General features: G+C 37.7%; 2 protein-coding genes and 1 pseudogene across 6 annotated transcripts in view; 1 reads left to right on the top strand and 2 right to left on the bottom strand.

Moving 5' to 3' along the window:
* Window positions 1–2927, top strand: part of LOC144658671 (uncharacterized) — a 23612-nt pseudogene extending 20685 nt beyond the window's left edge. The window contains exons 17-20 of the transcript XR_013571758.1: window positions 397–450; window positions 2016–2141; window positions 2460–2527; window positions 2804–2927. The product of XR_013571758.1 is annotated as an uncharacterized LOC144658671 (transcript). The remainder of the gene's footprint in view (window positions 1–396; window positions 451–2015; window positions 2142–2459; window positions 2528–2803) is intronic.
* Window positions 1–23238, bottom strand: part of LOC144658675 (uncharacterized) — a 131867-nt gene extending 108629 nt beyond the window's left edge. Inside the window, exon 1 of the mRNA XM_078519138.1 lies at window positions 23233–23238. The gene's annotated coding sequence lies outside the window, so the exon portion shown is untranslated. The remainder of the gene's footprint in view (window positions 1–23232) is intronic.
* Window positions 6137–25557, bottom strand: LOC144658681 (solute carrier family 28 member 3-like). 4 transcript variants are annotated; one of them, XM_078519148.1, is made up of 11 exons: window positions 25129–25557; window positions 24780–24945; window positions 21971–22353; window positions 20988–21129; window positions 19597–19788; window positions 17636–17797; window positions 16552–16808; window positions 15550–15718; window positions 15180–15359; window positions 9271–9451; window positions 6137–7639 (listed from the first exon to the last, which is right to left on the bottom strand). In XM_078519148.1, exons 2-11 carry the CDS (start codon window positions 24891–24893, stop codon window positions 7572–7574), a joined length of 1848 nt encoding a protein of 615 aa, XP_078375274.1. In that variant the 5' UTR covers window positions 24894–24945; window positions 25129–25557; the 3' UTR covers window positions 6137–7571. The 4 variants fall into 4 exon arrangements, with proteins under 4 accessions (XP_078375274.1, XP_078375273.1, XP_078375272.1 ...); XM_078519147.1 differs by lacking the exon at window positions 9271–9451 and adding an exon at window positions 9494–9674 and having other exon boundaries at window positions 25132–25492; XM_078519146.1 differs by lacking the exon at window positions 9271–9451 and adding an exon at window positions 9494–9674 and having other exon boundaries at window positions 25129–25490.
* Window positions 25558–25672: the final 115 nt, after the last annotated feature.

The raw sequence follows: 25672 nt of genomic DNA on the forward strand, positions 1-25672 counted from the left end.
CTCGCTGACCACTCCCCACGCCCGACATTATCCACGCTGACAATAGGAACTGCTCGAGCAGCCACCCGGGGGAGGGACCCAAGAAACGGACGGGAGCCGTCGGCAGAGACCCAAAGAGAACAAGGGCGAGCCGACCCCAAAAAGATACCATAGACACTAACCATAGATTATATTTGTATATTTTTCCTGTTTAGCCCTAAACGAGACATTATGCTGGCGTGCGGACACGAGACGGAGGGGGGCCCCCCCGGGAGAAGGGGTTTGACTGAAGGGTGGATAAATAAAATTCACTATCGACTATATACAACTGCTATCCAGTTTCGCGCATCACTGCGTGTTCCTCGGTTACTAGAAGTCGGTTGCTATAAACTGATCACTGATTTTTTTCTTCCTCAGCAAAATGCCCGAAGACCTGCGGCGAATGCGGAGGAAGCGGCGGAGGCGGCGGAGGTTAATATGTTTCATATGTGACTTTATTTTGTATTTATTCTAATTATGGCGCAACAAAGCAAATAAGAGTCTTGTCTACTTACCGTAGTGCAACCTTGTTGAAGTTTTCTGATTTTAAATTTTTTAAGGTCATTCCATTGAAAAAGAATTTGAAATCATAATCTTTTAAACCTTTGCACAGTTGTTAATAACAACTAGTACATCAAATAAATGCAATAAAAAGAAGGGGTCACCATGTTTGTTTTTGTGCTCTAGAGCTATCAGGTTTATAAGAACTTTGCTAGTTTATAAAAGCAATATTAAAAAACCAAGCCGGTAAAAGGCGCTCATGTCATACAGAATTTGTTGATAGAAGTAGAATATGAATATCTTCCTTTAGTGACACAACAATGTTACAGTAAAACGTCAAAATATTGCCGAAAAAAGCAAAAGTCATGGAAATAAAATGAAAGGGCTATTGAAGCAGCTATATACTTCCACTGAAACACGTAAACACGGATCTTACAAAAGATTCAATAAGAATATTTTGAAAATCGGGGAAGTCGTTTTTTCCTTTAAAATTATGTAATAAAAAGAGGGGTCACCATGCTCGCTTTCCCTGTCGAGCTTCTCCTTTTACAAACCGCGTAATTAGCGCGCGCACGTGAACAAAATGGCGGCTTTTTTCTATGCGGCTTAGTCTGCGAGTAAATTGTCGCTTTTTAGTAAACGAGTATGGTGATCTATCAATTTTTCTCATATTCTGAGTGTAGCGATCACATGTCTCACATTCTTTATGTAAAATGAAAACAGATCAATTCCTATGTTTGAAGACTAAATTATCGCTAAAACTGTGTACTTTGCCAGTACTCGCAGAGGATTTATAAAGGAATTATATGGAAAATACAAGGTCTTCCTGCTCCTAAACGAATATGGTGACCCCCCTTTTTTAATTTCAAAATTTAAGTTCCCTTAAAGTAATAAACCAGTAGGCGAAGTTTGGTTAAAAATCTATGTTCAGGTCTATTTCAGGGTAATTGAAAGAGAAAACAGAGAAAATAGCTAACAAATTATTCCCATATTATTGGCCCTATCGCTGTCCATTTGTTTTTATATTTCCTGCAGTTTGAGCTGTCATTTGATGGTTTTCTGCAATATTTTTTATATCCAAAATATATTTGTGTTCGATGTTTCCTGATTCACACTGCAAGACAAAAAAAATCAATACAAAAACCATTAAATACTACGTGCACTTTGGAGTAGATAATGAAAAAGATTGGGGTGCTATTTTGAGAATGCGCGGAGGCCTTATGGATAGTTCCCTGGATTTTGGCTCGAGCTGTTTGGTTTCTAGCCCCGGCTAGTGTCATTGAGTTGTGTCCTTGAGCAAGACAATCTACTCTTAAAGTGCAGGTGTATGGGTACCAGCGAATTTAATGCTGGGGTACCCCAGTCATGGACTAGCCATGAAAGTAGAAATACTCCTAGTCGCTTAATACTAATTATAAATGCTATTAATTTTCCAAGCTGCACTGACAGTGAATAACGTGACTTATGTTTTCTGTATATTTTGTTATCTTTTTCAGGTCAAGAGGGTGGTGGTGGATATGGTGGTGGTGGTGGTGGATACGGTGGTGGTGGTGGCCGTCCTGGTGGTGGTGGTGGATATGGTGGTGGTGGCGGTGGATATGGTGGAGGTGGTGGCCGTCCAGGTGGTGGCGGTGGATACGGTGGTGGTGGTGGCCGTCCAGGTGGTGGCGGTGGATATGGTGGTGGTGGTGGTGGCCGTCCAGGTGGTGGCGGTGGATATGGTGGTGGTGGTGGTGGCCGTCCAGGTGGCGGCGGTGGATATGGAGGTGGTGGTGGTGGCCGTCCAGGTGGTGGCGGTGGATATGGTGGTGGTGGTGGTGGCCGTCCAGGTGGTGGCGGTGGATATGGTGGTGGTGGCCGTCCAGGTGGTGGCGGTGGATATGGTGGTGGTGGTGGCCGTCCAGGTGGTGGCGGTGGATATGGTGGTGGTGGCCGCCCAGGTGGTGGCGGTGGATATGGTGGTGGTGGTGGAGGCTGGGGACGTCGATAAACCGAGAAGTAAACTGCAGTAAGTAGCTTCGTATGAGTTCACTTGTTCAACCAATTTGTGAAAAACACGTTCTTTTTTTATAACAAATCAATCGGTACCTCGAGGTTTTGTACAAAGATTTGCAGGGCTTGTTTTTGCAATTAGTTCTTTTTAACCGAGCGGCAGATTTCATGGGAGAATCTGGACCGAGCCATGCTCGTAGTACAGACCAATTACAATAAACCGGGCCCCGGCCACAACCTTCATGTACACTGATTCTTTTAATTTTTGTGCTTTTGCTTTTTTAACTTTCAGATTTCAGTGTCCCGCTATCAAAAAGATGAAAAATGAAGAAGGGATTCTTGTTAAGGGAATACTTATTTAAAATAGACTTGTAGTAATGGGTGATGAATAAATGTAACTAAACAAAGCAACTGGATATTTTTGTCGTTTGCTGAGCCAGTTTATTTGGAAATCTACAAATGAAGCAATTAAATTTCATTTCTTGCAGTATACATATATGTTAAGTCCCGGCCTGGAGGTACGCAAAGTAGAAAAAAGTACGTCTCATACTTCTTGGAGGGTCTGAATGGGGTTTACCGACTAGCGACAAAGAGCGAAAAATATAACTGACAACCGGCAAAGTAATAAAATTTTAACTGACTGCCGAATGTGGACCGACCCCCATTCAGACCCTCTTCTTGAATATGTCTGGTATATTTATTTTCGTCGCCGTACTCAAGACAACCTCTTACCATGAGTCTTCCGGGCTTCCGATTGAGTTGCGCATTTCTAACTTTCAAAAGAGTAGGTCAACAACTCCTCTACCATTTTTTTGTTGTTGTTTAAACATCGATCCTGCAACGAAACTCTCGTCAAGCTTCCAAAGATCAAAGCTACGAGACTGTCCTCAAGTAAGACCGAGGGCACATTTTTTTTTCTGTACGGACTGACCTAGGCCGGAAAATAACGATTTTGTTTTCTTTCTTCGTTTGGAAAGAAAAACATAGGAAGATTTTCGTAAAAAAAGATAAGATAAGAAACTTTATTTAAGTGTCAAAGCCTTATAGCCTGGAAAATAAAACCATACTAATTAGGGGACACTGCTAAAAACTAAAAGCTACACTAATACTAAATATAAATACAATAAAAATATATATAAGTCATATAAAAATGTTATAATAATCTATGGTGTAAAAAATGTTAAAATCTTATAATAATGTTTTGACTTGAGAGGCACTAAGTACAGCATAGGATGCATCCCTTACAGCCGCTGTCCATTAAGGGAGTTATATCTTTTTTGCGAATACGGTTTGTGAAAGCCTGCAGAGTCTTGGCTGATCTGTCAGCCGTAGAAAGTTTTCCCCATAGTTTGGGTCCCACATAACGCAAAGAGTGCTTTCCATAAGTAACAGTGTTGTATCTAGGAGTAGAAAAATCTGATTGTCTCAGGTTATACGTGGAATTATGATCGTTAAAAATGTTACAGATGCTATTTGGACATAATGGAATATTTGGACGTGGAATGTCGTTGTTTGTATACGCACGCATTCCCCGGGGGGGGGGGGTTTTTAAAATTTTTTTTGGGGGGGGGGGTTTTTTTTTTTTTTTTTTTTTTTTTTTTTAAAAAATATTTTTTTTTTTTTTTTTTTTTTTTAAAAAGTTCCTTTTTTTTTTCTATCTATCATATCTCTTTTATAAAATTGTGTTTTTTTTTTTTTTTTTTTTTTTATCTCTTAAAAAATAAAGAAAATACATACACAAGTTTTTTCTGTTTAAAATTTTTTTTATAATATTTATAAAAATATTTTTTTTTTTTTTTTTTTTTTCTTTTTTTTTTCTCTTTTTTTTTTATTTTCTTTTTTTTTCTCTCTCAAAATATACCCCTCGCGGCGGCCCCCCCCTATTTTTAGGGCCCCCCCCCCGACGCATTCGATGTAAGGACAATGGGTAAACTTCGACAAGCGTGAGGACTACTCTGATGTAATGACATAAATGAATAAAAAAGGTTTCCTAAACCGAGCCGTTAATCATTGTATTAAGTGCAGACGGGGTCCGAGAACAGCTGGGTCCACCTTTTTTTTCCGGGATCAGAAAAACATGGGGGACCCGTTTTTCTTGAAAAAAAAGTAGAAGCTCTTCTCGAAAATGATACCAACCAGCCACCAACTAAATAATTCAACAACAGAATCCCTGGTAAAGTATATCGGTCACTTCATCTTGGTTAACGACTCGGTTATAGTTGTCAAACAGTCAATCAAAAAGCGACTTTAATAATTTCGTGAGGACAAGAAGTTCAAACGCCAACCGGTTGTGTCTTGGGCTTGCATTTGGCGAGACTGGTCATATCGGTACTAAGATCGTTTCCCACGAAGATGGAAAGGCCATACAATTTAGAAAATTTAGCATTCGGACTTAGGGTGTCCCGAACAAAACGGCAATATTTGTAGCCGTCAAGGACTTGTTTAGGGTTGTTCGCGAAGAAATATCGAAGTATAACATTTTTAGCATGTTGGTATCTTTTAGGGTTCAAAAAAGCTTGAGCCACACCCAGGTTGGTCTTCTTTAAGGGTTTAATTCAAAATTGCCGACGCGCATCCCTGTCTGTTTCATAAGGGAGTCTCCCCGGGAAATTTGGCCTCTGTAATTAAACTGGATTACCACTCGGCTGCGAGCAAGAATTTTTAACGTTCCCTATTACAGCACAACCACCGCACAGTACTCCCACCCCAACCTAAAAAGACGTCTACCGCATAGTACGTCCACAGTGCACCAACTACACAGGTCCACCAACGATACAGTGGACCAATCACACATAGCCTGCAAACACCCTTGCTAGTGCCTAGTGGGCCAGGGGAAAAAAAAAGGGGGAGGGGGGGGGGGGGGGGAAAGAAAACCCCCCAAAAAAAAAAGGGGGTAATTTGGGAAAAAAAAAAAAAGGAGGTGAAAAGAAGTAGGGGGAAAAAGGGGGGGCCGGGGGGGGCCACAAGAAAAAAATTTTTCGAATAGGCACTGCTAATTACATAGAAAAATTATCTAATTTTCTTTGTTGGAGAAGTAATTTCAAAAACTCGTGCTTCGGGTTTCACCAGGTTTCCAAACGCTCGAAAACAATAAAACCACTCGGCCTGCGGCCTCGTGGTTTCAATAGTTTTCTCGCGTTTGGAAACCTGATAAAACCCTCGCATTCGTTTTTGAAATAGTACTTCACAGTTGCCACTGCACCGTGGGGCATTTAGCCTGTTCCAGACTCTCGGTAGTTGAAGGGAAAAGTGAAAAACGCGGCGAGCGAGCGAGTGGAAAAACGAGGGAAAGAAGGCGCTCACCCGCGTTTTCGCTCTACCCCAACTACCGAGAGCCTGGAACAGGGTGAAAATTGAAGATTCTTGCGTCTCTGCTTTTTTTTTTTTTTATATTTTACAAGAATCTTGTACGGGGGGTTGATGGACACCGCTGGATTTGGCCGGGACTGAGTGAACTGTCCGTAATAGGGAGTCCGATTGGAGAGGTTCGACTGTAGTAAACAAAGGTAAGTCGACTTCCAAGCTACCTTCACTAACGCGAACATCGGGAGTTGGGGCCTGATTGTTTCGGTTTATTCTTAACAATCACACACACACACACACACAAAAAAAAACAAAGTAAACGCAAGTTTAAAACACTTTTTATTCAAAACAAATTATTGACCAGATATATGGAATATTTCAAAGTCCAGTATAATAGACGTTACTCTCGAAAGCATGTTATTAAATCTGTAATTACGAAAAGAAAACTTACCTGGACGCGATAATTTCGATGAACTGCTACTTTTAATAAGGAAAAAATAATTTGCCCCTTTTTGTCGTCAATGAAAAATATTAAGTCTCGTTTTTATAAAAATCTGATTTCCCGGGAGTTTTTAATTAAACTGTCTTGTTCATTGTTTTATTGATCCTATTCCCCTTCAGTCTTTTTCCCCCAAAAATTAAAATCTTTCGTCAAAGAATCTTTAAAAAAAATGTCTCACCAAACGCCGACTTGTATAGGTTGTTTTTCAGTTCTCTACTATTCCAGTTGTAGTTACTCATACTGTATTTACACGGATTTCCCTTAAATAATTTTATTTCAAATAAAATTCACATTTACTACAGAGAAGCATTGGGTTTCCACTAACAGTGGGACAGTGTTTGTGCAAAGATGTTAGAATAATGCTGCAACAATTTCAGTCGGGGGAATAAGAGCCAGTTTTGGCAAATCTTTGTTGAAGCACTCGAAAAGTTCTGAATTATTTCATCCAATCAAAAACTAGCTCGAGCGCTCACGAGTATTCCAAAAGCAATCGCGCGTACAAATACGTCATGTTGCTTAGCAACTTCTGGGACGGAAACTGCGGGCTCAGTCACTTCTCGGAGAAGTGATGTCGCCATCAACTGGCACTTGTTCCCCCGACTGATTTCAGCTCAAACTATAGGAGTGCAGTAATGCACATGGCTACTTCTTAATTACACTCACGATAAAATAAAACAAAAAAAAAAAAAACTAAAATGTATCACCGCATGTGGCAGTTTTCCAGATCAAGGATCGAGTATAGTTCAATTTATAAAATTATGCGAAATATAATGCCACTTTTGATTGGATGTTGGACTGTCATGCACAACGCTAAGCGATATACAGGTTATACTGGCACGTTGCATTACTTTCGTTTCTTATGCTGTATACAGCACACAACACTCGGATGCACTGTTGCATCAAAAAAGGTCCCTAGAAAATGTCCTAAAAACGATTAATAAAAATACATATGCTAATGTTGAACTTAGTTAGTCTCCCATGAAATGAGTTAGCCTGGATATTAGGTTAGTTGAAGATTTTGTTTCGCATGAAGACATTTCCTCTCTGGAATGACTTCCTTACTTTTAGTTATCTTATGAATTGTCTTATACTACATCATAATCACTCTTTGAAGTCCTGGAACTTCAATCGTTTAAACGGCTCACAAGTAATAGGAACATAATTCAGTGAAGTTATTCTACTCTTTCTCCCCTCCCTTGTGTATGCTATTTACTCTGCTATTTACACTAACGCCGCTGTACAGAAACATTTATATTCAGCCAGTGCTATTTCCTTTGGGCACATCTATCACAGCGTCGTACAGAGACTCGTCATAGAGAACACCTAGTGGGAAAATAAAAACAACAAACCATGTTACTCCCGATCAGGAAAACGCATTTATTTATTAAAGGAGTTATGTCACTAAGATTTCGCAGATTTTTGGACTAAACTGATCTGAAATAAGTGGTAGAAAACTTAACCCATGAGAAACATTATCTTAAAATAACTAAACTTGATTTGCGGATAGAAATCAAACTTCGGCTATAAACACAGATTTTTTAGGGTCTTAACCAGGTATTTTTTTTTTTTCTTTTCCCAATTTTTTTTTTTAATTTTTTTTTCTTTTTTCTAAATTTGGGAATTTTTTTCTTTTTCTTTTTTCTTTTTCCCGGTCCCTTTTTCCCCGGGCCCCGGCCTCCCCCTTCCAACCCCTTTTTTGGAAGACGCGCGGAAACAACTTGAAAAGATTAGCCTTAATTTTACAAGTTGCAATCCATTTCGTCCTAGCCATCAGCAGCCAATGACGCTTGTTAACAGTTTCAGTGCTCTAATATAGCAATTGTACATAAAAATCTACTAATAAATGTTATCACCGAAACTACTCAAGTTGTGCAGTATGCAAAATCACAGAGGTGAATTCTTTCGTCCTTTTATAGTCCATTTGTACAATACTGTAATTTTTGTGTCAACAGATCATTTAAATGCTGCCGGAAGGGGCTATAGTAATAGGCTGTGGCGAAAATTTAGGTCTTTTCCCACGAGGTTTTGTTTAGTCCCCCAACTCTCACTGTATCGTACACACTTTCGCTGTCGCTCGGCTCTTCATTATATCAGAGTTCCTCTTCAAGAAAATGACTGTCAAACCTTTTTCACATGTCAAAAGAAGTGGCCGTAATAACGAGCTTACGATAAGGCAGGATTCTACTGTACGCTCGTTACATGGTGATCACTAGACTTGGGTGATATATATATCTTATTAACCACGCGCGAGGGCCGTACTGGGCGAATATTGGCCCGAGGTCTAGACAGTACGGATCGAGCGCAGCGAGGTCCGTACAAAAAAGACCGATGGCCAATAATCCCCCAGTACGGTCCCGAGCAAGCTTGGTTAATAAGAGATTTATTACACGACTGGAAACTTTCTTTAAAGAGCATTTGTGTAGTGAAAATTACTACCCGGTAGATGTCGTGGAAAACAATGTGCGGCAAAACTTTTACGCGCGCTAATTATAAAGGAGTTATAATTATTTCTGTGTTTAAGGTCATTTCATTTTCAAAGCAATAAAAACTTCGAAAAAATCTTGCAAAGAAAAATCTAGCAAAAATCTTGCGCTAAATCGTGCTGGAATTAGCGCGGGATCATCCGGGACAAACCCCGGTCTGATACTTGGAAAATATCGGCCCTCGCGGGACCGGAAATAAAGTAGTCTGATTGGCTGATTAAGTTATTGGCCCTCGGACTGCCTTAGTCGTGTAATAATTCTAAGCACTGCGCTACGTATCGCAATATTGTAAAGTCAACTCTCGCCTTGCGGACACTTTTTGCGGACAAAATTCAGATACCCGGCAAAAGAGGTTTGACTGGAAATGACTCCCGCTGTTACGGACTCTCGCTATAACAGACACAAAACAACGCCCCAAGCGTGTCCGCTATAACGAGAGTTGACTGTATAACTATTGCTTATACACCTTACCTGCCACACAAGCAGTCATAAAACATGCTACAGTCCCAGCAATAAGGGCCCTGACAGCCACCCGAGACATATCAGGGATTCGGCTGGGGGCCATGGGACCAAGACCACCAAGCTGAACTCCCACGGAAGCCATATTGGCAAACCCGCAAAGGGCATATGTTGTTATAATTTCAGAACGTATCTGATGGATAAAATAAAAGAGCATGCACGTTACACATCTCACCTGCGATGCAAGCTGTCATGAAGCAGGCAATTGTACCTGCAACCAGTGCACGTAATGCAACAGTAGCCATGTCTTGTCTTCTTGATGGCGCGAGAGGAGACATGCCTCCAATTTGAATGCCGATCGAGCTGAAGTTGGCAAACCCACATAATGCATATGTGGTTATGATCTCTGAGCGAATCTGTTAGAAAATTTAGGTAGAGAGCAAAGAGTACTGTGAAGTGAGGTACATGTTACTTGAAAGAATGAGGAAATGGAACATAGAAAATTGGTACAAAAAACGATGAGTACAGTGAAAGATGTATTCGTAGTTGAAAAATCAGAGAATGACAGAAAGTGTGGCAAGAAGGTCCGCCTTTAGACAGTTAAGACATTCAGGTTATCAAGATGAGAGTGAGATGAACGGTCATAGAATGATGAAAACGGAATTAAAGAAACTCTGAACCACTATTGAACATTAAGTGCAAAGAATGTGTAAACTATATAACTATATAAAGGCAAGTGCAAACTATATATGAAGACGAGTGCATACTATATTAAGACGATTACAAACTTACATTAAGACGAGTGCATTCTATATTAAGATTGATAAAACAATATAAAGACGAGTGCAAACTACATTGATAAGATTACAAATTATATTAAAACAATTGCAAATTATATTAATATTGATAAAAACAATATAAAGACGAGTGCAAACTAGACTAAGACGATAACAAACTTACATTAAAACGAGTGCAAACTATATTAAAATTGATAAAAACAATATAAAGACGAGTGCAAACTACATTGATACGATTACAAACTACCGGTATATTAAAACAATTGCAAACTATATTAAGATTCATGAAACTATAAAAAAACAAGTAAAATCTGTATAAAGATTGGTAAAAAAACAATATAAACAGGAGTGCAAATTAGTGAAAATATAAAACGAAAGAAAACTTCATTAAGACCACTGAAACATACATTAATATAACGAACAGTGCAAACTATATTAAGATACATGCAATCTTTATTTTTGAATGACATGGAAACAAGGAATTCAGACCAAACCAATGGCATTTTCAGAAATGTAAGCAATGAAAAGTAGACACGGCATACATTAAGTGATCATATCATTTCAGTAGACAACAGTGTGAAATTTTAAGTCGTAGAAAACAGTCAAGGTTATAATTATGGTTGTTACACATGTCAGATACAAAGGTTGAATGCAATGAGTTTATTGTTAATTGTCTTTTAAGGGCAATGAATGAACACCGACATTTTAGCTGGCACAATTATTCCAATTTTATTTTTTTTTAATTCTCCTCCATCTAAATTTTTTTATTTGATAAAATTTTTTAAAAAACCACAACAACAATAAAAAAAAAAAAAAAAAAAAAAAAAATATTAATAAATAAAAAAAAAAAAAAAAAAAAAAAAAACAAAAAAAAAAAAAAAAAATAATTTTTTTTTTTTAAAAATTTTTTTTTTTTTTTTACACACCTCCCCCCATTAATTTTAAAAAAAAAAAAATGACTTGCAATTCACTAAGTCAGCGGGCAGAAAGTTCCACTCTGTTATTGATCTAGGAAAAAAAGAAAACTTAAAAACGTCCTTAGATACTTTTGGTATCCTATACTTAAAAGCATGGCTATTGCGTGTTATTTTTTCACTGTTTGGTATAAGTGTTCTTCCGTGGTTATGTCTATGGTTTACTTACGAAGATGCTAAGAAATGTTATCAGTAATAACAAACAAACTGAAAAGCACAAAAAGCTGCTACATGCATTATAGTAACTTTCATATTTTTAGGTTAAACATAAATAATGCTATGCTCGTCAATGAGGTTAAAAGTTCACATCAACTTAAAATTTAATTGGTGTTTTGTAGGTTAGAGTTTGTTACAAAATGTAATACAAATGCCATAAGTTTACATTAATTGTGGGTAAATCAATCACCACCCTAACACATTTAAAATTTTTATGCACTTGACGTTAAAAAAAGGAACCTCAACTGTTAAGCAGGATTTGTTTGACCTGGAAAAAGAGCTTAGAAAATGAAATAGAATTGAAGGTTTTTTAGTGAAATACAAGTCAGAGGAAGCAAAGTAGAGCACCATACAGTTATACACACATATCTTTTATTTAATTCCCCAGCACAGGCATATTAGTTATGTTAGGATATAAAAATTATTTATGTACCATGCACATTAATGTACTATAGATTAATGACAATTATATTTGAGGAACAGTTAATCTCAATGATATTAGCTTGACGCTGAATAGTGCAGATTTAATATTACCTGTATGAAAAAGTAAACTAGAGTTGTACGTTTTGAGTGTTCAAGATGTTATGTTGCAAAAGATAAATACATTCTCAGAAACTCAAACGAAAGTTAAAATTATTTAACAGCAATATCGTTAGAACATTATCTAATAAGAACTATACAATACATAAAAACATGGTTGTAAAATTAACTTTTAAGCAGTATCATATCAGGTCCTAAATGGTCCGTTACAGAAATGTCTTTTCAGAATGATTATGATTTACAGTAATATTAATTGTGATTGTTACATAATAAAGGTTTATTTATTTAATATTTGTTTATTTAATATTCATCTTTTTACCTACTTATTTAACAATTTATCTATTTACTAATTTATTCTTATTTTAAAATTTTTCCTCTTATGCCGGTATTACTTTGTGTTATTAACCAATTACATTTTCCAGTCTTTAAATTGGTTTAATATTCCTTGTTTGAAACATAATTAAAGGATTCATTCATACGTTTATTCTAGATTTACATATCTACTTATTATTTAATATATTCTGTTTACTGACTCATGCATTTATCAATTAATTTACTTACTTACTTTAATATTTCACAAATTAACATGTTACCCTAGAACAGTATCACAACAATTGTGCATAGCTCAGGTTACAGAGACTGTTATAATATTACGGAAAGGGAGTTACTTCAAGTTCACCCTGACATTAGTTAGTTTAACATTGAACACAGTACTAAAAATATCATGAATACAATGGTTAAATAAGCTGGAGGTGAAATTATTACATATGGAGCAAATTTATTATATTATATCCAGTCCAGATAATAAAGTTCTCTAGATCTGTCAGTATTTAGAATTTAAAGAATTCATATTCTTTTAAAATTTAGATCAAATATGTTAGAGGGAATACAGGTGTAATCAGATCAAATATGTTTTTCTTACAAAATTATGGTAAAGCTTTTATCATGAATGTTATGTTTAAGTATTTAGAATCTGTTACAATGTAGGTGAGGTATTGCTAGAGAAGTTATTTATAATCTTGTTACACATGAACTATAGAAAATTATTTAGAACATTCAGTATTATAACTTTGAAAATTAAAGCTACATGTATTATTGTGTGAAATGTATCATGAAGCATAAAGAGACTTGTAACCGGTAGATGGGTAACATTCTTTTAAATCTATGCAGTAATCTGCATTTTAAGTTAACGTAAATTTATGAAAAAGGTGAAATTTAATTTAATTTGTAGCTGTTAAAGAGTACTTTTTTACAATTTGAATGTTAACATAATGGTTACTTGACATGTTAGATATGAAAGCATAAAAACTTAACAATACTTATAAAGTTTGGTCTTTTAAAGTTAGACAAAAACTTCTCTTTGATTTGAAAAGAATGTTAAGTGTTACAAGTAAAAACTCCAGTATTATAATAAACATGTTTAAAAGTCAAGCAATAATGTCGCAGATGAAATAGATATTTTTCCTCAGACCTTTAGATGTGTAGAAGTTAAAGTTGTCATGATTTGAAATGAATGTTAGTATTAAGAACCATGTTAGAGGTGAAATAGAGATTATCGTCAATGAACCTTTTTAGTCTTTTGTTTAGATGTTCAAGCTCTATGACTTGGAAGGTTTAGTTAGACATGATTAAAGTCGATGTCAAAAGTACAAATATTCAGTAAACAGGGAGCATTATGAAACATTTAGACCCTAGCATTAATTTAGAGATTTTATTAGTTGATCTTATACATGTAGTTAGATGGTAAGACTTGAGAAAAGTGAACAGCAGAAATATTTAGAGCTGTAGCTGTGTTACAAATGGAATATTTAGTTATCAAACAGAGAAATCAGTAGTCGTGTGAAGGTAAAGTTTAAGAATTTAGCATGCAAGTGTTTACATGGAACAGATAAGATCAGGAGAGAATGCTGTTAAGCACGCATTTGCCAACTTCGAGCAGGAGTTTAAAACTGCCATCCTTTTCTTCTTTGTTCAGACTATGGTGACAGTTGCGTTAACATGCAAACACTGGTTTGTAAGTACAGGAACCTGTTCAAGCAATGACAACTAACAAATACTGTATTATTTGGCTTTATGGTAGCAAAACCATCATGCAATAATTTATAATCCCAAATTACATGTTATTTTACCAAAACAGAGGTGACTTTCTTAAAAACATTCCCCAGAATGTAATGCTAAACAATGTGTTTAAACATATGCTGTAATTCCAAGGCTAACTGGACGAAAACAATTATTAATGCATTCTGTACGGTTTACTTCACTTTGCTTTCTTTTATTCGGGATGTTTGTGCTTCAGCAAAAACAACACTTTAGGTGCATGCACAGATGAGAAATTTCACATGTTTGCACAGTACTCTTTAACAAAACCACTCTGACCCTAAAAGCAACAAATGAAACCCCACTCTGACAGTGTTCTCTGTCTAACTCTTGCACTCTATTCTGCCTAGCTAACTCAGGCGCCATTCTCTGCCTAACTGGAGCAAACTAAGGCCTACCATATGTCTTAAACTTGCCATTTTTCACATATTTAATTTGTCACCTGTGCATACATTTTTACAGTCGTTTTTCCTGTTACACGTCCATCCCAAAAAAGAAATGAAAGCTGTTTATTTTGTATTAAATACTTAAATGCAAGACACAAAAGAAACTTATCAAATGTGCAATATTTTGCCGTTGTTAGTTGAAACACGTACAGTGAGGATACCCTGTTGACGGGATTGTTCATTTCATGAGTTTGAGTCAGAGTTTTGAGTTTGAGTGTCAAGTTGCCATATTAAGCCTGAATAGCTTTCTGGTTAGTGTGATTAAGCACTCTTGTTAGTGCAATTAGCATTCTCGTTAGTGCAATTAGCACTCTGGTTTGCCTATTTTAGCACTCTTGTTAGTGTGATAGGCACTCTGGTTAGCATGATTAGCAATCTTTTTTTTTTGTTAATGTGATTAGCACTCCTAATTAGCCTGAGAATGGTTAGCTTTTATTCACAGGTACATTTAGTAACATATATACAAATTTATGTTTGCACTATAGTTTAAATAGTGGTTATGAGTGCAGATTCTACCTTAGGATGTAAAAAATAGTTTCCTTAGAAATTGGACCAAAAATTTTTTAACTTGCAACTCAACCTCTGCAAACACAAAATTTAAATTCAAATATAAAATTTAACACTCAAAATTCTGACACAAGCCCATGAAAATTAAACTCTCCCTGATAATACCACTTTGTGTGTCTTTTTCTTTAAAAAAATCACATCCAGACAAATCACAAATAACTGTACATTGTAAGCCTCATGTAAACCACGTGAAGGATATCCAACATTATATAAAGACTTAAATGTGAGTTAACAAGCGAGATAGTGTTCAAGTTCTAATACATGTTACTAACAGTATAACTTACCGATATGGTCCTCAAGCCATTTGCTAATTCCCTGTTTTTGATGTAGTCAGACAGTTTTGCATATGCCACAAATTCATTTAAGAACGTCTTAATGCCCAATAGTTCTGCTACAACATCACAATCCTTCCACTCACATCCCAAAAGGAACGCAACAGGTCGTAGGACATACGAGCAAATAAACTGTCCATGGAAAGAAGAACCAAATTAATGTTTGACCTGGGTTTTTGTCAATAGAGCACTTATAAACTATGTACATTAAAGGTTTTACAAAAAAAGATTTTGCTGTAAACTTGTAGTTACACACCATTAGTCTAGCTATGTAATCTTTTTACTTCTAGAAAAGAAGAAAACATCATTTGTATACAAGTACCTCAAAACTGAGTTCAGGGTGGCCGACCATGGACCCAATCCATGACAACACTCCATTGAAAAATGCAAGGAATGCAAGGAATGCAATCAAATTAGCTGCAATGTTAGCAACTAAAGCAATGGCCGTACTGGCACCTTTGGCAGCTGCTTCTATCACATTTCTTTCATTGCTACAAAAAAAAAAAATGTACCACGAATTTGAGAGATTGTCATCTTGAAAGCCAAGAGGTAGTGAAGGGAGGAAAGGGGTTGAGTTTGTTTTGGTGGGGGGTGGGGGGGGGGGGTTTGGGGGGGGGGAGGGGGGGGGGGGGGAAAAAAGGGGGGGAAAAAAAAAAAAAAAAAAATAAAAAAAAAAAAAAAAAAAAAAATTGGGGGCGGGTTGGTCAAGCCTTAGTGCATGATAACAAGTGAACATGACTGGTGCCAGTTTGTCCAGGCGATTTAACTTGAGAGACCAAGAGGTTTAAGGTTGTTAATGGTGGATAGAAACAACAACTCTACTGTGCGTGTTGCTAAATTTTATGACTCTCTCAAAGTCAGTTGTACATGTACTAACAGATATCCCTGTAAGCAAGGTACAGCCAGTAAATGTGTAAGATGTGCCAGTAAATGTTTCACCCCTGAAATAAATTGGATAAACATTTAACAAACTGCAAAAATAAACAGTTCACTGAATAGTAAAGCCATAGCTTTATTTCAGGCTATGTTTACACGGGACCAGTCAGGAACGGATCCGGTCCGATTTTCGGACCTGATAGACCTTCTGTTTACATGGGACCATTCTGGAACCGGTCCGGAACGGATCCAAAACTGGACCTGCTATTTTGCAGGTCTAGTTATGGATCCATTCCGGACCGGTACCAGAACGGTCCCGTGTAAACACCTGGATCGGTTCCAAACGGTTCCGTGTTAACAGGTCCAGTTCGGTTCAGAATGGTTACGGACCGGTCCAGTGTAAACGTAGCCTCAATCTTGTATTCAAGACATCTGCAAAATGTCTCACCCTTTTGGCAGATTAATGTCTCCCTCATTTAAAGTCTCTGGAATTTCGGTCTCAGGGTACATGAGTTTCGATATCGCCAATGCTGCCGGTGCAGACATCACAGATGCACTCAACAGATGAGAAGCCGACACACCAAACTCAATGTAAGCTGCTAACACGCTCCCAGCAATGGTGGCGAATCCTCCAGTCATTATTGCGTGAAGTTCCGACATTGTCACATGTTCAAGGAATGGTCTCACCATAAGTGGAGCCTCAGTCTGTACAAGCAAACATGAATTACATGTAGTTTTAATAATCATTTTGTAAGTGATGTTATTGTGTGGTCGGTACTGTTAGTAGTGTAAAGAACCTTATAAGACATTTAGTTAGTAGCCGTAAGTATTTGTAATGTAAGTCCTGCTAGTACTCGTATTGAAAGTGGTTTATGTATACTAAGTGTTTTACAAGTAGCGAAGGAACTTGTTAGGTAAGTGTTAGTAATAGTATCGTAAGTAGTGCAGGTAACTGCAATGTAAGTAATTATTATTGTATTGTGTATTTGTGTCTGCTGCAATAAAAAAAAAATACATGTAGCACATTACCTCTTCCATTATCACAAGATAGTATAAATCAAACATTTGACAGTTTTGTGTAATGCTATTTGGCCTCAATGCCAGCCACAATGCCATTCAAATTCAGAAAGCTTAATACCAATGCTAAGTAGTTGTCTGTGTAGCCAATCAGATTGCGAAATTTCCGGAGGTATGTTAAACTGTGTTATGCTTATGTCTAATAGTCTGATTTTGTATGTAATATATCAAACACAATAGACAGTTTTTCATCGGGATATCCAAACACCGAGAAGAGAGTTGAAATGATACGCATACATGGAGTATTTTTGACGGAATTCGAGGTGATTGGATAACCAATGAAACACTTTCTATCCTGTTTAATATATCTTCTCATTCGAAACAAAAACTATGGCGCAAACGGAGAAAAAAATTGCAAAAAACTAAGATTAAGATCAGGTATCCAAACCTCCTTCACGGTTATGGTTTTCTTTGTTTAACATGAATTATTAATGAGTTTGAGAAAGTTCATGTACCTGTCCAATGAATATGTTACCAGCAGCATTCAAACTCTCTACACCACTTGTCTTCATAGTAATCTGCATGAGCCATGCGATCTTCTTGATTACCACCTGCATGATGCCAACATAGTAGCAGAGGGAGATGACGGAACTGAAGAAGATGATGATGGGGAGAACCTGTTGAAGCAAGCACAGGATGACGTAAGAGAAGGAAAAAACAATTAAATGCTAGTATTCGGCAGGCACGGTGGCCTAATGGTTGGTGTATTGAAGGCAGGCTTTTAGCCAGATTTAAAGAGTGGGAGTCCAAAATTTTAATAAGGCCTGACTTTGTCCCCATAAACCCCATAAAAGGGCCTGAGGAGCATACAAGGTGTTTTTCTGCAATTTTGAGTGCAAAGGTATTTAAAGATTTCCAAATTTGCTGAAAAAACCTCTGTATACAGTTATTCATATTAATTTTCTCTGAAAAGTGCTCTTTGGGGAAACTGTGGGATTACTTTGCAAAACAAGCTACAAAAGCTACAGTCAGAATAAAGCAGCCCATGTTTTGACCTTCGCAAACTATGACGGGCATGCTGGTGATTTATTTGACATTCTAGGATGGAAAAATCTAGCTCGCCAGCAGCAAATTCAAAGGGCCACAATGGTTTTCAGGTCTCTGCCCGGGTTGGCCCCCAACTATCTATCCTCTAAATTTTAAAAAAAAAAAACCCCCAACAAACCAAAGGGACCCAAAAAAAAAATTTTTTTTTTTTTTACCCCCCCCCAACTTTTAAAAAAAACACTTTTTTATAGTGGCGCCCCTCTTTCTTGATATATATATTCATAATTAGATTGTTGTATTGTAGCTGATGAATTTCACCGTGTTTTTAAATAAAGATTATCTATCTTTCTATCCTGGACTCCCTCCTGGCTAAAAGCCTGGTTGGAGATCAAGTGCTCTGGGTTCAAGCCCTGGCCAGGGTCAACTTCATTGATAATTCATTGTGTCCTTGAGCAAACACCTAAAAGTGCCTCTTTCCACCCAAGTGTATAAATGGGTACTGGTGAATCACCCCCCCCCCATCCAGGGGGGAGTAGAAATACTCATAGTCGCTTCATGCTACAGAAACCGTGATAAACCCCGGCCTAAAAGGGAAACAAGGCTCATATGCAGACTTTACCTTTTACCTTATTCAAAGAGTCTAAACCCAGGGGGTTTTTTTGTTTTTTTTGGGGGGGGCTTTTTTTTTTTTTTTTAATTTTTTCTTTTTTTTTTTTTTTTTTTTTTTTTTTTTTTTTTTTTTTTTTTTTTTTTTAAAATAATTTTTTTGTTTTTTTTTTTTTTGTAAAAAATTTTTTTTTTTTTTTTTTTTTTTAAATTTTTTTTTTTTTTTTCCAACCCCCCCCCCCCCCCCCCCCCCCCCTTCCCCCCCCCCCGTCAAAGGGGTCACCACCTTAGTTAGTGGGGCTGCTTGTGTCTCAATTACACCTAGAGCTTTAGAGCTATGTCTATGTCTACTAAACACATCAAACAAGTGAACTTTTTTTCAAACAAATTCACTACTGCAACATGTTGTTCTCAACAGACAAAAATGGTATACCTTAGCTCTGAAGCTCAGGGGAATAAAACAAAAAGTCCACATAGATGCTAAAGGATGATTAGATCATTTATCTTGGTTTATTCTGTTAAGCCCCGGAGCAAAGTTTGAATTTTAACATACTGTTAAAGTCCTACTTCTTAAAACTGAAAATGTTTTTTAAGGGTAAAGCTGCTTAAGCCAACTTTGTTTTTGATTGCTTTCAATCAAATCTTCAAGTACCTGCGTGGGGGGGGGCGCGCGGGGGGGGGAAAGGGGGAGGGGGGGGGGGGGCGGGGGGGGAAAAAAAGAAAAATAAAAAAAAAAAAAAAAATCTTCAAGTGAAACAGTATTCACACAGACACACAATGTATATGTTGTAGTTTAAAAATGTCTAGTATAAATGAGCTTTACCTTAAAAGCAAAGAAATGGTCTGTGTAATTTTGTCCGAATACAAAGGATGCTCCTGCGCTGGTGTACTCAAGAAATGCCGACACCTGATCTCCAAGTCCCTTGAAAGCTCGGAAGCCAATTGTAGTCCGTAAAATAAGAAGGCCAAACACAAACTGTAAACCAAGACCCCAGATGACAGGCCGCCATTGAACCTAAAATGACAAAATTGGAATAAAGTACCCGTATTAATGCAAACTTGGGATGATGAGGGGGTTCTTGAGGATCTAAATGACCAAAATAATATTTTTGTTTTTTTTAAAAAAATGCCCCAAGTTAGCGAGCCCCATTAGAACGTTCAGTGTTAACAAACATTGGGGATGTTTATTCGCAGAGTTCTCAAAAAGTTCTACAATGTGCAGGAGGCATGAGCTTCTAGCAGGGTCTCAGGGCATGCCTCCACAGAAAAATTCGAATATCTAGTCTAGAGTTTCTGTAATAAAAAAAAAAATTGCACAAGACAATGAACCCACAAAATTAATTTCACTAACAATCAACGGGTTGGCAGATTGTTGTTATTTCAGAGGCAAAAATACGCATCTCGAGGAAATAACAGGGTTGGAAATTAGCACTCGCCCGCTCGCCCAGGCGAGTGTGAAAACTGTCGGGCGAGTACAAATCACGGATCACTCGCCCGGTTTGGCGAGTACGATTGTCATATCCAGAATATATCATTCAAAATAAGCGAAACTTTTACTTCCCACTTTAAAATAATCTACACTGTCCACAAACCGATAGCTTACCAACATTTTGAAATCTCAAACAAAGCTGTGTTTGCGTTCGTAAACAGACAAAAATGGCTTCCGTTTGGGGCATGTAACATGACGGACGTACTTTTACAAAGTAATACCTCTGGTCAAAAATTCACTGACTCATCCACCGAGCCGCGAAACGCAGCAAGATGGCCATTTCTCGCCTCTTTTCCTGTACAATTTCGCTTGCAAACAACAAGAATTTGGAAATACGTATCAAATAAAACTGTGTTTCAACTTTTGAAGTGTGCTCGTGTTTTTATTGTGGAGTAAGGTCTATATTTGGCGATTTTTCATTGAAGAAATAGATTGCAGTCTGTTTTGCGATCGACCACCAAAGTGGCACAGTGAGTATCATTTAAACGTGATTAAAAATTGAAGTTGTATATTTTGGGGGAGGGGGCCTAAATTTTTCTTTTTTAATGGAAGAAGACTGGGCGAGTGAAAATTGATCTGGGCGAGTGCAATTTGTAGGTCACTCGCCCGGATGGCGAGTGCTCCGAAATTTTAGTTTCCAACCCTATCAGGCCCATGAAAGTACAATTATATTTCATTAAGAAATGTGAAAATATTTAACAATAAAGCTGTCTGGCCTGTAATACCTTTCTACGGTGTTTGGAGAAAATCCAGCAAAAGAGGATATTGGCAAACAATCCGGCAACGGAGATGAAACGCTCGGGTTGTTTGGCTGTGTCCAATCCCAAAAATACTCCTAGGGCCACCAAAACAACGACAAGAAGAATCCTGAAAATAATGAAATCGAATCAAATATTTTTGTAACAAAACAGATTCATGCCTATTTGAAGAACATTATATTTATGATGAATTTATTTTTCAAAAAGATAACTCTAATAGCATAAAATACCAAAATGACTGTGTTAGACTCAGGCCTTCAACTAAATGAAGGCAACAAATCAGCCAAGCAACCAAAACAAAATGTACTTGAGTACAAACAAGTTAATTAAGAGACGCACCATTAGAAATAACCGGAGGGGGGGGGGGGGGGGAGGAGTAAAAAATTTTCGGTGCAGGAATTTTTTTTGAAGGCCTACTTGTCTGCAGGAATTTTTTTCTCGGCACAAGCTTTGCACAAATTTTTTTTTCGCCCAAAGATACTTTTTTTTTTTTGTAACGCATCTAAGATTTGCACAACAATTATCATTACTATATAGCATTATTGTTTCATTTTTCAGATTTGTTCTCTGAATTAAGGGACATTTAGGGACCGTTCATTTTTTATGGGGTAGGGGGCGAGTTTCCCTTGCAGGAATTTTTTTTTGGAAAAAGTCACCCCTCTGGTTATTTCTAATGGTCCGTCCCTAAGGATGTGGCACTAAAAACATGAGTTTGAACAGGCAAGCCAACTTGAGTGGGTGTAATAAAAAAGATCATTCTACAAGCCAGCTCAGGCCTTCAACTAAATGAAGGCAAAAAAGCAGCCAACAAACCAAATGCTACATGTACAAACAAGTTTTTTTTACATGTACAAACAAGTCAATACAGGATGTGGCACGGATAATATGGAATTTGAACAGGCAAGTCTACTTTAGTGAGCGTGACAAAAATTAAAGAACATTCTACTTACCACCTCAAATATCGCCATTGACTGTTTACCGCATCAACGATGGGCTTCAGAACAACTCGATAGATTTCAGCTCCACAATGATCACGAATGAACATGTACGTCATGCAGAACCACAGGAACATGGTGATAGCAAAGAGCCATTTTGCCTTGTCAAATCCACTTATAGCAATAGCTGCAATGCTGTAAGCTAGCAAGATGACTGTTGAGCACACAAGGATGATAGACAAGCCGTGTCGTTCCCAGAGCTCGTGAAACTTGTTCCTTTCTGGTGACTCTTCCCATTTGGCTATAAGGACATGGAATCCCTTTCTCTCCTGCACAGGGCTGTCGTCCTTTAAACTGGACTTGGATTCGTTCATGCCAGACATCTCCAAATGATCAAGCTTCAGTTGGAGATAAAGAAGCACACGTTAGCAACTGAAGGCAAATAAACTGTCAATGATATTTTAACACTTTACAACGGGGCTTAATTGCTAGCAGAAAGAATGAATCCCCAGCTGCAGATCAAAGGTTCTAATCTATGCATAGGACTGGGAGGTAAAATCAGATGTAGACACAGACAGTATTGCACTAGTGCATCACAGGCAAAGAAGAGATGTGAGGACTGAACCAGAAGATCTCACAAAACAACATTTATTTAGAGTTTTTCTTTGCCAAACTGTTGCACAGAACCTGCCAGCATGTATAAACACAACAATGCGTATATAAGAGTTAAACACAATTACACTGTAGCGCTGACTACTTTCTACAACTATTACAACCCAAAAATGTGGTTTTGTGTATGTGTACCTATTTGCCTTTTTTCTATGACAACGTTATTGCAATAAATTAGGTGTACACAAACTGTCATAGTGTTTAGAAATTTAATCCAACCCGAAGAGGTTAGCCTGCGAGAGCAGCAGCTTTTCCGGCTTGAGTTTCTTGGCGGGTGAAACTCAAGCCGATTAAGCTGTCTGCTATCGCAGGCTAAGAAGAGGTTGGATATTTTCAGTTACAAAAAAATTCATGACAGACAACAATCAGGCAACATAACTGATCAGACACTTGTGCCCCCTGTTGAAATATCAACCCCACACCCTTGTAATGATGTTGGAATACAGATAATTACTGATTATCAAACAAATATAATACTGAAAAGGAAGCGTGGGATGAAAAAAGTTTACAGCCAACTTAGGGGTAATTTGATCAGGATTTTCTTTAAATAAATATTGACAGCTAGAAGGTCGTAGACAAGGTGCTATTGTTCGTATTTAAGTTGCAACCCTCTCTCTCACACACACACAAGTTTGTTACCCACCCATTTCTGAACCCAACTAACAACACGGGCCATGAATTTTCGAAAACAAAACTGATAAGAACTGGTCAGAATTCAATGATTTACATTTCACTAGTTCTTCTGATTCGTCAAACGCTGTCAAGTTTATTTTCATGGTTGTTTTTAAAACATGGAATCCTCTACAAAGATCTTACTTATCTCGGATAAAAGCAGTGAAAATGCGCGCCTTGAAAAGTACACTGCCCTTGATTTCTAAGCAACCCATCATTAAAAGTAACACGTTCTGAGCGGCGATTGTGTTCGCAGGCAAGGTATGAAGAGTCAAAGTTTACAAACAATAAAATAATTTTGCTCCCAACTGCGTGCAGCCATGCGTGAACAGCCGGGGACGCCTAAACACACACCATCAAAAAATCGAAGATTTTACATGTTTATAGTGGCTTGTTGTTTGATTTTGGTGAAATCTGGTGGAAAGATACGCGTTATCCGTGTACACGTGGAGTCAAATTGACCTTTCTTTTATATAACCTCACTGAAATATTCCAGTTTACTGCTCATTCTTCCATGTACAAAATTGCGCAATTTAATTATCTGTGAATCCTACGAAGTTGGACAAATAGAGGCTTCAAAATCACGACATTCGTAACCAACGATAAAGCCAGTCCTTCAACTGTTAAAACCGGCGTGTTTAGGTCCTGAAATTTTAAGACCGCATTCTTGAAACTTGCAATCAAATGAGTTTCAAACGGATACTTGAACAAGCACAATATACGAAATTGGAATCTTTAGGACGGCGCTGCTCAACATACTTAATTGCAAAACTCTCTCGGTTTTGGTAAAACTTCACGCACATAGTCTTAATTGGTTAAATGGAAGCTCGCTACAAAGGTAACTTCCATAGTTGGCTATTAAAAGAAAATCGGACTAAGAGACAAAATGGAACAACATCCTAAGGCGGTCAAAGATCGTGTTCGTCCATTGAATTCTAATTCAAATCACTACTACATCTTTGTTACCACTTTAGAGTTTAGTTCCAGAATCCTCGTGTCGAAATGCAAATATCCGATACCAGAAATTATCAATATATACTTACCGATGTCATGTTTGCCGGCGCGAAGCTTTACAACGAAACCCAGAACAAAATTATAAACATTCGATCCGTAAAGCACGTGTTTTAGCTGTAGTACTTGGCTGCGTAGAAGCAGTAGCGAAGCCGACCCACACACACTGACGTCACATGCATAAATTAACGTTCATTCAATGAATGGATATTACGATCGACAAATATAATATGTTAAAAAATCGTATAAAAAATATAGCGATCCTTACAGCCTACAAAAACTCACAAGCTAACATATCTAGGCTAAATTAAGAGGTGGATTGTTTAGCTGGGGATTTTATTGTCTGATTTGGAACACGTGCGAATGCTCTCGTATTCGTTCCTCGTGCTAGAGACATAAACAACTGTAAAATCTTAAAATTGGACGTCAAACGCAATGCGTAAAACGGTGTATAGCTCATAAGTAAACGTACCATCATCGAATTTTCGTCCTCGACATCACCATCGCTGAGGCCGCTTCGCAATCCATCCACCACGCAACCACTGTCTTCAAGATTTAGCGCCTTTTTCGTTGGCGGGCTTTCCATTGTTGATCGCGATCGAAGGAGTCTTCCAAATTAACTACTAGCTAGGTCGGAGCTGGGGAAAGAACGAAAGCGTTCGATTGTAAACACAGCCCTGCTACTGTCACATTTTAATTGATAGAAGACATGTTTTGCCTTGTTGCCTGGAAAACTGAAATTTCACGAAAGCATGTAAACGGCGCGCAACGCGAACTTTGGCGCCAAGACGTAAACATCGTACAAGCGCATTCTCACTTACCACAAATCACTGAGATCTTCAGACTTCAGGCCAGATGAAATGATGAAAATAACTTACGGTTGAGGCGCAGGATTGTGGCAGAAATAGAGGGATAAAATAATAAACGAAAGGAGTTGAGACAGAAAGTTGTTTACGGTGCGTGTGGCTGAGTGAAGACTGCAATACAAGTTGAATTCAAGTACATTTGGTTTCGGCGCGAAGATTGAATTAGCCAATTAGAATGCCCTTCGTGGTCCACGTGCCTTCTTTTTACCGCGAAACCCAATCAGAAAACATCAGATCATTCGGGACAAAAGAAATTTACACCGCGTCCTTCTCCGCGTCAATCACCTCAGTAATCAATGCAAAAAGGAAGTCAGACGCAACGATTCAAGAAATTTCCTACTCCTCAGTCACGAATGTACTAACTTTAGTCCAGACGTCCCATATTTCCTCTCGAACGCGAAGCAATATCTAAGGAAGTTGTTGTTTGATTGGAGGCTTTGCTGACACGCTTACGAAATGCAGGGAATATTGAATATTGTAGTTTATACATTTTTGATCG

Source organism: Oculina patagonica, chromosome 6 (assembly GCF_052425735.1).
Source record: "Oculina patagonica isolate OP01 chromosome 6, crgOcupat, whole genome shotgun sequence".
Classification (NCBI taxonomy): domain Eukaryota; kingdom Metazoa; phylum Cnidaria; class Anthozoa; order Scleractinia; family Oculinidae; genus Oculina; species Oculina patagonica.

Coding starts and splice junctions, on each gene's coding strand:
- LOC144658681 (XM_078519148.1), bottom strand. CDS start 24,893: ATGGAAAGCCCGCCAACGAAAAAGGCGCTAAATCTTGAAGACAGTGGT. Junction 22,354..24,779: donor AGGACGAAAATTCGATGATG/GTACGTTTACTT, acceptor CTCCAACTGAAG/CTTGATCATTTGGAGATGTC. Junction 19,789..20,987: donor TCTCCAAACACCGTAGAAAG/GTATTACAGGCC, acceptor TTGTCATTTTAG/GTTCAATGGCGGCCTGTCAT.